Genomic DNA, 12130 nt, shown 5'->3' with positions numbered 1-12130 from the left:
CTTCATAGTGTCCTGAATATCTTGAAATTCCCATTCATGCCTTCCTATTAGTTTGTCTTTCTCTTTGTTGGCCTGTATTAGATCTGCCATCTGGTCTTCTAGTTTAGATATTCTGTCCTCTTCTTCATCCATTTTACTGGTGAGACTTTCTACAGAGTTACCTACCTGATTTACTCTGGTTTTCATTTCTAGTATTTCTGATTGGTATATTTTTTATTATTTCTATTTCCTTACTCATGTTTTATATGGAGCTCCTTATTTCATTAAGTTGGTTTCCTGTGTTTTCTTGGGATTTGTTCAGGAGTTGGTTTTCTTCTTTGATTTCTTCTTTGAACATAGATATAATCATTTTAATATTTATTTATTTATTTGAGAGAGAGAGAGATAATGGGTGCTCCAGAGCCTCCAGCCACTGAAAACAAACTCCAGATGTGTGTGCCCCCTTGTGCATCTGGCTTACATGGGTCCTGGAGAATAGAACCAGGATCTTCTGGCTTTGCTGGCAAATACCTTAACTGCTAAGCCATCTCTCCAGCCCTAATCTTTTTTTTTTTTTTTTTTTTTGTGAAATCTTTGTCAGGCATTTCATCTAAAGCAGTCTCACTGGATGTTATTTCTTATGGATTTATAATTTTTGGTGGGATTGTATTGTCTTGATTTCTCATGTTTCTTATATTACAATATAGAGATTTTTGCATCATGAGTTAATTTGATAGCTAGGCTTTCTGATAGTCTGCAATGTTCTTAGCTATGTAAATATGACTTTATAGATCTTCAGTGTAGGAGTTTAAGGTGCCAGGTATAGCACTTATACTCCAAGAGAAACTACAGAAGTGACCCTAGGTGTTGAGTTTGCCTGCTATTCAAGTATTGTAGTAAACTGGGTGAAGAAAATTACTGGCAGATTCTAAACTTCAATTGGGCAATATAGACATTCAATCAAAACCAGCACAGAGTATTTATACAAGCGTGGGGATTAAACTAAACAGATAATCTAGTAAAGCCAAAGTCCCTAAGGGTGTGCCCCACACCCTTAATCCTGTCAACTAGGAGGTTGAGATTTCTAGGCTGATATGGGTTCCAAGTCAGCCTGAGGGTAGTTAGTCCTTGCCCCCAATAATGACAGAAGAAAAAGATAAAGGCCCTAAAACTCAGGGAGCACCAAAGGCAATAATAGTCAACATCAAAATACAGTTTATGTGAGAGAGGTAAAGCCAACCAAGAATATATCATTCAAGTGTCGTACATAACCTTTCCTGACATGGAAAGAGAGATAAGCACTTCCAGTGCAAGCCCATGTGTCTGGCTTTGTATAAAGTAGGCCCTGTTACCTTTTGGGATGGCTTCCAAGCTCACCAATGCTGAGTGTCCACCTTGATCCCTCTCAGCGCTGGGCGGCTGGGCATGAATGAGTTCTCTGGATGTGCATGGCCCTGATGGTTGGGGCATGGGAGACTTTGAAGGGTGCTGGAGTTGTACCAGGGCTGCTCATCTGGTCTCCTTTGTATCTCCTTCAGCAGCTGTTCAGCTGGTCTCTGCAGTCTTCCCTTTCGGGTTTCTTGCCTTTGCGAGGAGGGTGATGCGAGTGAAAAATCCCCTCCCTTTGCTCCTGCCGCTCTGCGCTCCTAGACGGGTGTGCTTGCGGATCGGGGCCTCTGGTGCCTCGGCAGGATTCTGGCTGGTTTCCTCCTTTCTGGAAGATCTTGGTCTCTCCCATGTCTATGCTGTGGTTGATAATAACTTATACACCTTCACTTCTCAATGAAAGTGTGCATTTTGCTGTGTTTCTGTTTATTTCTCTCCCTAGGCTGCTTTGGTGTGGCTAGTGTGCCACCATCTTACCTGGAAGTCCTAGATAGTTTCTAATGTTCATGATGCATTGTGATTTTGAATGAGCCTTGAGATTATCCTTAGAAAAAGTAAAATTAGAGATAACAGAGAATTGTAATGAATGATCACCAAAGAAATTGTTATTCTTAAATATTAACTTCAAAATGTCTAAACTATTACTTTAGTCATTGCTGCAGTGACTCCTTTCAAGTTTTAGAGCAGGTGACACTTCTGTAGTAAAGGGTTTTACACTTTAGTAGGGATAAAAAGAGGGTTCCTTTTTAGTATACATCATACCTTGTGAGTGGAAATTGTTAGCTTTTGTTTTCTGTTTCCTTTTGGTCTAATCAAGATAAGTTCCTGAGTACCTTCAAGGAAGTCCTTGAGGTCTTTCTCATCCTATGGGAAGTGGGGGCCCAGGATGTTTTCTGGTGGAAGAGCAGAGATGGATGGGTCTGAGGAGGACAAGGAAGAAGGAGAATGCTTCTCTGCGCACAGGCAGTGTCTTGAAGCCAGGCGGGAAAACCACCAGGCAAATCCCAGCCTATCAGGAGGCTGAAGCAGGAGGATCACAAATTCAAGGCCAACCTAGAGAGAACCTGTCTCAGAATGAAGTAAGAAGAGACAGGGAGATAGAGCTCAATGGTAGAATGTTTGGGTGGCATGCAGGAAGTCCTGGGTTCAATTCTTAGCAGGAAAAGGGGGAGAGGAGGGAAGGATATAGAAGGGAAGATGGAGAGGAGAAAAAATGAATTAGTTTTTGTCCTTGTAAAGGGTCTTAGTTTGGGTCTCCAGAATTAGCACTGATATAGAGAGTCCAGGGTCAGTCATTGACTTGGAAAAAAGTGACCAGAAAGCACCATGGAGAATGACATGGGGAACTGGGGTGGTGAGGAATGCTTCATGTCAGTCAGATCTACACTTTCACAAATGCCCAAGGAACTCCTACACAGAAGGCTTGTAGAGCACTGGTGCAAAGCCCATCCCCAAGGGTTCCTGTACCCTGGCACAGGGCACATGGATGGATGAACAGGCTTTTGAGAGGCTGCAGTGACTTCAGAAGCTGTCAGAAGGAAAGCTGTGACAATGATAGGTTATTGAAGGAAGCCATTGACTGGCAGAATGGCATACAATGGATGCCTGGCAGGAGCAGGGGTTCGCATGAGCCTGTGTACTGCTGAAGAGAGGCTGGAGTGGGAGTCTGAACACAGAAACTCTTGCATTGTGTGAGGACAGGGTGAGTGCAGGGTCTTAGGCAGTAGCTGGGGACTCATGTTTGAGTACAACTGATAGACCCCAAAGAGGAACATTCTGAAAGACTTTCTGCTCTCAAAAGAGAGAAAGCCATGACAGATAATTTGAGGATCTGTTCCAGATTGGAGAAGTCTAAAGGCATAGGAAGTTGAATGTACCACACAATTCCAGACTGGATCCCAGGCCAGCAAACCACACAAGGGGGATCACTGGGACAAATGGCAAAATCTTGGTAGTTCTGTGGTGAGATGGCACAAGGGAAGTCATGACCTGAGGGAGGTGAGGCAAGATGTCTGGAAGTCCTGCTGTGCTGTGTCTTAGACAGGCAGGCTGAGGGAGGGAGGGCATGCCAGTGTGGAGCTGAGTTGACAGCCTGGCATCTGGGAGAAAGGCTGAGTTCTGTTTTTTTTTTTTTTACAACTTTTTCCTAAATTTGTAGTTATTTCAAAAGCACATCAAATGATTGGTCAAAATAAAGGATTTTCTGAAGATTAAGGTTTTCCAGCCTTTAATCCCAGTACTTGGGAGGCAGAGGTAGGTGGGTCGCTGTGAGTTTGAGGCCACCCTGAGATTACATAGTGAATTCCAGGTTAGCCTGGTCTAGAAAGCAAGATTGCCTCAAAAAACAAAAGCTATATATCTATATCTATATCTATATCTATATCTATATCTATATCTATATCTATATCTATATCTATATCTATATCTATATCTATCTATCTATCTATCTATCTATCTATCTATCTATCTATCTATTCCCTATATTAGTATTTGTTCTGCATGAAGTCATTTTCCAATAGTCCTGTGCTATTAGCATCTTGCCCTTGAATTGAGTAGAGGAAGAGGAACTGTTTTAGTGGTCCATCCTGCTTAGTAAATTTCTCAGAAATTTTAGAGTTTTGTCTCTGATCCTATGTCAATTGTCTAACCAACTGACCAAACAAACATACATGTTTCTAGTTATTAGAAATAATGCAGGGAGATTCACAACCAATTAGGACTTCTTAAAGCATGTCTTTGTTAATTTTGTATGCTATTTTTCTTTAAAACCATCATCCACCCTGAATATATGGCAGCACTTGGTAGTAGGTATATAGTGTGGTGGCTGGGGACACGATGTTCACTGTGGCACTTGGTCCTACATATCGGCTCTAGGTCTAGGGAGGGGATTGTAGACTCCTGGAGCGATGCTGGGCTATACACAGCAGTGACTGCTTGGTGATCCTCGGCATTTGAAGTCCCCTCCCTAACACTGTGCTTACAGAACATCTGCTAAAGAGCAAAAAATTGTAAGCCACTAGTGATAGGGAAAGTATTCTTTAAAACTTAGTATTTTAGTGTGAAGTTGATGTTTAAGTTCATCAGTGCTCTTTATTGACATCCTTCCTCCTCACCAAGGTTCAGGGAAGACTGCATCTGCTGAAATGTTACAGATACATAACTGGCTTCAAAAAAAATTGGCATGTGGTTAAACAAGTTAGACTTGTAAGACTGAAAAGGACTGTAAAGTCATCAAACTGCTTAACACTAAGGTCAGGGGCTCGGAATGTAGTTCACTTGGTAGAATGCTTACTTAGCTTTGGGTTCAGTCCTCAGTACTACATAAACCATGCATACTAGGGGCTGGAGGGATGGCTTAGCAGTTAAGGCTTTGGCTGCAGAGACAAACGATCAAGGTTTGATTCCCCAGGACCCACATAAGCCAGATGCACAAGGTGGTGCATGTGTCTGGAGTTCTTTTGCAGGAGCTGACAGTGTGCCCATTTTCTCTCAATCTGCCCCCTCAAATAAATAAATGAAAGTAAAAAAAAAAATTTTTTTTTTAAATTTTTCGAGGTAGGGTTTCACTCTAGCCCAGGCTGATCTGAATTCACTGCTTAGTCTCAGGCTGGCCTCAAAATCACGGCACTCTTCCTACCTCTGCCTCCTAAGTGCTGGGGATTAAAGGCTTGTACCACCACACCCAGATAAACCTTTTTTTTTCCCCTTAAAAAACTATGCATACTGGCATGCACTTATAATCCCAAACTTGGGTGACAAAGGCAGGAGGACTCAAAGTTCAAGGTCATTTTCAGCTCAGCTGTATAGCTTCTTCAAGGCCAACCTGGGCTACATGACACCCTGTCTCAAAAAAAAAAAAATGCACTTAAGGTCAACAGGTACAAGACAGTGGAGTGGGACAATTTACTCTCTATATTTGGTCAGGTCTGCAGCCTGTGTCCCAGCTGCACTGGGTGCAATAGTGAGTACACTGTGGGCCAATATTCTCTCAATCTTTTATATATAAGTAAAGTCCTTAAGAGTCATGCCAGATGTGCTGGCACACACTTTTAGTCCCAGCACTCAGGAGGCTGAGGTTGGAGGATTGCCATGAGTTCAAGACTATCCTGGAGCTACAGAGTGAGCTCCAAGTCAGTCTGGGCTAGTGTGAGACCCTGACTTAAAAAAAAAAAGAGTCAACCAAAGCATTGCAGTAGGGCTAGAGAGATGAATCAGTGATTAAAGGGTGCTTGCTTGCACAGCTGGCCTGTCCAGCTTCAGTTCCTTAGCACCCATGTAAATGTAGATGCACAACGTGGCACACGCATCTGAAGTTAAGTTTGTTTGAAGTGACAAGAGGCCCTGGCATGCCCGTACTCTCTACCTTCCTCTTTCTTCCTCTCTCTTTCTCTCTCAAAATAAAATATTTTTTAAACAAAAGCATTGCCATAACAGGCTCACTATTAATTGATAAGCAAGATTGAAAAGATTTGAAGGAGAGCAGAAAAGTCCATAAATGTGGTAAGATAACTTTATGCATACAAAACAGTAAACAATAAATTACCCCAAGTACAAGAGCTGTGTAGGTGAGGGCTCTTCAAACAGCATGTGTGACCCCTGCCTGGCAGTTGTCATGATCAGTGGCAGTGTGTGGGGCACAGGTGAGCCCTGTTGGCATAACTCCTAGTTAACACTGGGCAGAGAGGACTCTCTCCCACATTCCAGTTGTCTCAACAAAGGCCATGGCACTAGTAGCTGGTCTTGGAAGTCAGTGTTGATATGTAGGCTACTGTATTTGTTTGTTACTTTTCTCACTGCGGTGACCAACTACCCAACTGACAACATAAGGAAGGTTGAAGAGGGTTATTTTGGCTCATAGTTTGTAGATTCAGTCCATCACGGCAGGGGAGGCATGGCAACAGGAGCTTGAGGCAGCTGGTCATATTGTGTCCACTGTGAGGAAGCAGAGGGTGATGAATCTGGTACCCAACTCACTTTCTCCTTTTTTTTTTTTTTTTTCGAAGTAGGGTCTCACTGTAGCTCAGGCTGACTTGGAATTCACCATGTCTTCTCAGGGTGGCCCTGAACTCAATGTAATCCTCCTACCTCTGCCGCCTGAGTGCTGGGATTAAAGGCATGTGCTCCCACACCCGGCTTCTTTCTCCTTTTTATTCAGTCTGAGACCTTGGCCCGTGGAATGGTGCTGCCCCCAGAGTGGGTTTTCCCTCCTCAGTTGAGCCTTTCTGAAATACTGTCACAGGCATGCCTAGAAGTGTGTCTCCTGGGTGATTTCAAGTCTCACATTGACAGTGAAGATGAGCCATCACAACCATTAAAATGTTTTCTCCACCAGAATCATACGTGACAGCAGTGAGGAAGATGAGCCTGCGTGACCTGTCATACCCTGTGCTGGCTAAACCCCAGGATAGCACATCAAGTGCAAGAGCCCTCACATCCCCAAATACGGGTGAAAAGGCCACTACTTTGTTCCCACCTGTTGAGAAACTGGACCTGAGTGAGTTCCAGATGTCCAGTGACAGCTCAGAGTACTGGCCAGACCAGGAGGAGATCAAGCGCTTCTGGAAGTTGAGGCAGGAGATTGTGGAGAACCAGAAGGAAGAAGTTCCAGAGAACAAGTTGCTAGCTGTTGAGCTGCCTCCAAACCTCAGGGCAGCCCTGAGCACCAAGGAGGAGTGCCTAATGCCAGAACCTGAGCTCAGGTAAGATGGCAAAGGCTGACCTTCGACCTTGCTGGTTTTCACAGAGTTGTAAACCTATTTTGTAATTATCTTTTAAGACATGAGGGCCACACTTTAAAATATTTTATTTGTTATTATTATTATTATTATTATTTGAGAGAGGGGGGCAGATACAGAGAGAATGGGCATGCCAGGCCCTTCAAATACTACAAGCAATGTCCAGTTGTATGTGCTACATTGTGAATCTGGCTTACATGGATCCTGGCCACTAAGCCATCTCTCCAGCCTGAGGTCCACACTTTCAAATGGCCCTCTGTACTACAGTTATTTATGGTCTTGACTCCTAGCCCTAGGTGCAGGACCAAGGTTGACTGGTGTCACAGACTGGAATCAGCAGAGTGGCTATGTGGAAGAAACTTGGCTACAGTGCAACATGGTGTAGTGTGATGTGTGTGCACATCAGTGCACTGTGCACAGTGTTGTGGTACATGCGTGGAGAGTATGTATAGTGTGTGCAGATAGACAAAAATTTAGGGGGAAGGAATGGGAATCTTGTATAATAGTAAGAGAGAGTCTAGATCACACTCATCATGTCATCACATCTAGGAGTGAGTCTAGATCACACTCACCATATCACCACATCCACAAGTGAGTCTAGATCACACTCATCATGTCACCACATCCAGGAATGAGTCTAGATCACACTCATGTTACCGCATCCAGGAGTAAATCTAGGTCACAGTCATCATGTCTCCACATTCAGGAGTGGATCTAGATCATAGTCATCATGTCACCACATTCAGGAGTGAGTCTAGATCACACTCATCATGTCACCACATCCAGGAGTGAGTCTAGATCAGTCATCATGTCATCACATCTAGGAGTGAGTCTAGATCACACTCACCATATCACCACATCCACAAGTGAGTCTAGATCGCACTCATCATGTCACCACATCCAGGAATGAGTCTAGATCACACTCATATTACCACATCTAGGAGTAAATCTAGGTCACAGTCATCATGTCTCCACATTCAGGAGTGGATCTAGATCATAGTCATCATGTCACCACATTCAGGAGTGAGTCTAGATCACACTCATCATGTCATCACATCCAGGAGTGAGTATAGATCAGTCATCATGTCATCACATCTAGGAGTGACTCTAGATCACACTCATGTCACCACATCCAATAGTGAATCTAGATCACACTCATCATGTCACTACATCCAGAAGTGAGTCTAGATCACATTCATCATGTCACCATATCCAGGAGTGACTCTAGATCACACTCATGTCACCGCATCTAGGAGTGAGTCTAGATCACCTTCATCATGTCACCACATCCAAAAGTGAGTCTAGATCACCTTCATCATGTCACCACATCCAGGAGTGAGTCTAGATCACCTTCATCATGTCACCACATCCAGGAGTGAGTCTACATCTCAATCATTATGTCATCCCATGCAGGTGTGAGTCTAGATCACACTCATCATGTCACTACATCCAGGAGGGAGTCTAGGTCACATTCATCAGGTCACCGCATCCAGGAGTGAGTCTCGATCACACTCGTTGTATCACCACATCCAGGAGTGAGTATAGATCACACTCATGTTATTCCATGCGGGAGTGAGTCTAGATCATATTCATCATGTCACCACATCCAGGAGTGAGACTAGATCACACTTGTCATGTCACCACATCCAGGAGGCAACAATGGGCTCTTGGTGATGAGTCTCAGAGCTGATGGTGGTCTGTGGGTTAAAATTGCACCAGGGTCATTTGGGAAGACATCCACAGGCCTGGGGCAGTCTGAAGATGGTCAGAGGCCTATAAAGAGGGCATTGGGAAAGTGTGTCACTGACCTTTCAGCTGCCCATAGGCTTGAACATTTAAATAATATCCACACCAAGAAGGCTTACTGACAGAGCACGCTGAAGATGTGCTGGTGTACATGCCGTAGCTATAGGAATATTTTCTGTGTGCGGTCATGTGCTGGGGGACTGGCAATACTCCACCCTGCTCTTCAGAAACCTCTTCCCTCCTTTACTTTCCTGATGAATAGTAACAAGGACTTACTCGTCAAGCAGGTCAGGGCATGCTCATGAGTCCCATTTATAAGTTTGTCACTGTGTCTGACTTAGGTATCATACTTCAGCACTGGGAGACTTACTGGGTAGCTTGGGAGGTTGGGACAAGGCCTTGGCCACTATGGCCATCTCCTAAGAACTGTTTAAGGATGCCTTTTCCTACAGACATCTAGTTAGTAGCTAGTGAACAGTGGTAGTTGTGCAGGGGATGGTGTCCTGCCACAGTCCATTTATTTCCACAGTTTCCTAAATTTGGCATGGATCAGCACTGGGGCTTCCTGCGATTGGCTATAGCTGGTAACCAGTGACCATTTGAGTGTGCTTGTGTTTCATCAGGACTGTGTTACAGATTTTTGTTGGGGAGATGTTCTTTTGGTTTGGGTTTATTGAAATGGACTCACACTGTAGCCCAGGCTACTCTGTGTTTTCATTTGGAAGTATTGAAACACTGCACTTGATGTAAGTGTGAATGATCACCACATGGCTATGTTAAATTTTTAACAAAAACATTGTGATTTTAGAGATAAGGCCTCCTCCTGCAAGGGCATCATCTTGCCAGACCTCTCCTCAACATCCCAAACCAGACTTCAAACAAAAAAGCTGGAGGAGAGTCATATGGCAGCCCTCAGGGAACTGGAGGAGAAGCAGTTACTGATGGAACAGAAAAGGAGGTGCGTTTCTATAGGGGATGGGGGCTCCCTATGACCAGCTGTGCTGGCTGGATTTTGTCGCCAGAATCAGAGGAAGACTGGTGGACTTCCTTCCTTCCGGCTAGGGTGGGTCTGCTTCCCTGCTCTGGAATCCCTCCCTGCACTCTCCAGTGGCTTGTAGCTTTCTAAAGGGCCTAGTTTCTTGCTTCCAGCAGGAGGCCACCTCCTCGAAGAGCTGGCCTGGACTTGTGTGGTCACCACAGCCATCCTGTGAGTGGCCTTTTCCCCGCACCTGCCTGACTTTTACCTGCACCCCACTTTCTTGAATGCTTCATTTCCTTGTTTCTTCCTCCTGTCCTGCCCATCTCTGGCCTGCTGTCTGTAACTCAGAAATGCTATTCAGGAGTAACTGTGAGTCCATGTTCTTGTTGCTGGCACAGTGATGCACTTCCCCACTGCTGGGCTCATGTTGGCCAGCTTGTCACCCACCTGTCCCCAGTGTCTGTTCTGTTCTTCTGTCCAGTTCTGCTGACCACCCACCTGTGCCCCACTCTGGATCCCCAGAGATTGGCCAACATAGACTACATTCACAGTATCCTTGGAATCCTCCCCTTGTGGTTGGCTTTGGCCAGTGGGGGCTTCAACATGCAGAAGCGGGGGGTGGTGATGGGAAAGGCAGTAGCAGACTGTGTCCCTGGCTCTTCCTCAAGCATCCTGGGGCAGGCCTGTCCCCCATGATGCCCTGGACTTCTGCTTCTGTCCATTCTCATTCTGTTCTACCGTCACCCTTTCCCTGGGGTGCCTGGTTTCTGGGGTGACTGGACATGCCAAGTAGGTGCCTATCCTCCCTATAGCTTCCCCCCCTCTCCCATCAGAATCCTGGCTGTTAATAAACCTCCTGAAGTTGGAAGTCTGCCTCTGTTTCTCTGAGATGTGGCTCAACGGGCACACTGGTGCCATCTTGCAGTAGCAAGTTCTCACCATTGTGGAATACCTTGAATACAAAGCAGGCAAAATTTCCCCATTGCCCTGCTGCAGTGAGCACCTGTGCTCCCTCCATGAGCAGCCATATTTATCTGTACTGGGTATACCCAGGGTCTCCTTGGTGTCCCCAGCTAGGAGCATCTCCTGCCTTCTCTTGAGAGGTGAGCAGGTCCCTCCTGTGATGGAGAGGTGGCAAACTAAATGGAGCTCCTTGTGTAGGAGTTGAGTGGAGGGTAAGGGGTCTGCCTGTGCTTTGTGGCTGGGGTCTAGGATGGACTAAAGAGAGGGCAGGCTGGGCGTGGAGGCACATGCCTTTAATCCCAGCACTCGGGAGGCAGAGGTAGGAGGATTGCCTTGAGTTCGAGGCCACCTGGAGACTACATAGTTAATTCCAGGCCAGCCTGGAGCAGAGTGAGACCCTACCTGAAAAAAAGAGAAAAGAAAAAAAAAGAGGGGGGAGAAAGGGCAGGACATGAACTTACTTGGAGGAGGCACTGAGGCACCAGCCATGCCCCCTATGGAAAATCTGGGAGGACCCTATCAGTTTTAAGTTTCTTACATAAGAGGCGGGGCCAATACCAAAAAAGAGTGGAGAAAACCCAGGCTCAGGAAGGGTGAGTGTGGGGCAGTGCTTAGGTGTCCTGAGGAGGGCCACAGAAAGAGCCTGATCTTTCACAGGAGTGGGGGTACCAGCCACTGGAGTTAGTTCAGACTGGCAGATGAGCTCAGCGTGGCAGAGGCCTTGTTCCATCCCTGTCGCACTTCACAGTATGGAAACTCACCCTTCCCTTAGAGGATGGCAAAATATGAAGCCCTCCAGCTGGGTGCCAGGCTTTCAAACCTCTCTTGGACAGGTGCTCAAAGGCCTGCAACCTCTCTGGGGAGGGTGGTACCTTTGCCTCAGGCTCTGGGCCTTCAGGTTTGGGGGAGCTCCAGCGCCTCAGCCAACAGCAAGTAGCACACCATGACATGCAGAGGGCCTCAGTTGGAACCCAAAGCTCCTGGCTCTGCTCAGAGTGTATGAGAGAATCCCAAATGGTGGCAAGGGAAGAAAAGCAGGCCTGACCAACTCTGTCTCTGTAGGGACAGGTGAATGGAAGAAGGCCGTGTGATCCTGGGCAGAACAGACAGAAAGCCTGGCAAGCCCTCCTCACAGCAGCTTGCAGCTTGTGACATTAATGTAACCACATTTCTTCTCCAGAGACAAAAAAGCTCTGCAGGCATGGAAAGAGCAGACCCAGATGATGAGGAAGAAGGCACTCAGTAAACTCCAGCCTTGGCACAGGGGCATGGTACGTGGACATGCAGGGAGGTGGGATGGGTAGGGCGGTGCTTGCACATGGGTCTGAGATAGCGCTGTCAG

At 45.9% G+C, this 12130-nt stretch overlaps 1 protein-coding gene across 5 annotated transcripts in view; it reads left to right on the top strand.

Moving 5' to 3' along the window:
- LOC101612920 (PWWP domain-containing protein 2B) overlaps window positions 1–12130 on the top strand; it is a 76179-nt gene that overhangs the window by 20764 nt on the left and 43285 nt on the right. For 4 of the 5 annotated variants that reach the window (XM_045141668.1, XM_045141672.1, XM_045141673.1 and 1 more), the window contains exons 6-8: window positions 6698–7064; window positions 9655–9804; window positions 11969–12059. In XM_045141668.1, the coding sequence (XP_044997603.1) occupies window positions 6698–7064; window positions 9655–9804; window positions 11969–12059 (608 nt within the window). The remainder of the gene's footprint in view (window positions 1–6697; window positions 7065–9654; window positions 9805–11968; window positions 12060–12130) is intronic. The other variant, XM_045141669.1, reaches the window with a different exon arrangement.

The sequence above is a fragment of the Jaculus jaculus genome, chromosome 1 (assembly GCF_020740685.1).
Source record: "Jaculus jaculus isolate mJacJac1 chromosome 1, mJacJac1.mat.Y.cur, whole genome shotgun sequence".
Taxonomy (NCBI): Eukaryota; Metazoa; Chordata; class Mammalia; order Rodentia; family Dipodidae; genus Jaculus; species Jaculus jaculus.
The sequence above is the reverse complement of the archived record's forward strand: the minus strand, read 5'-3'. Positions and strand labels throughout refer to the sequence as shown.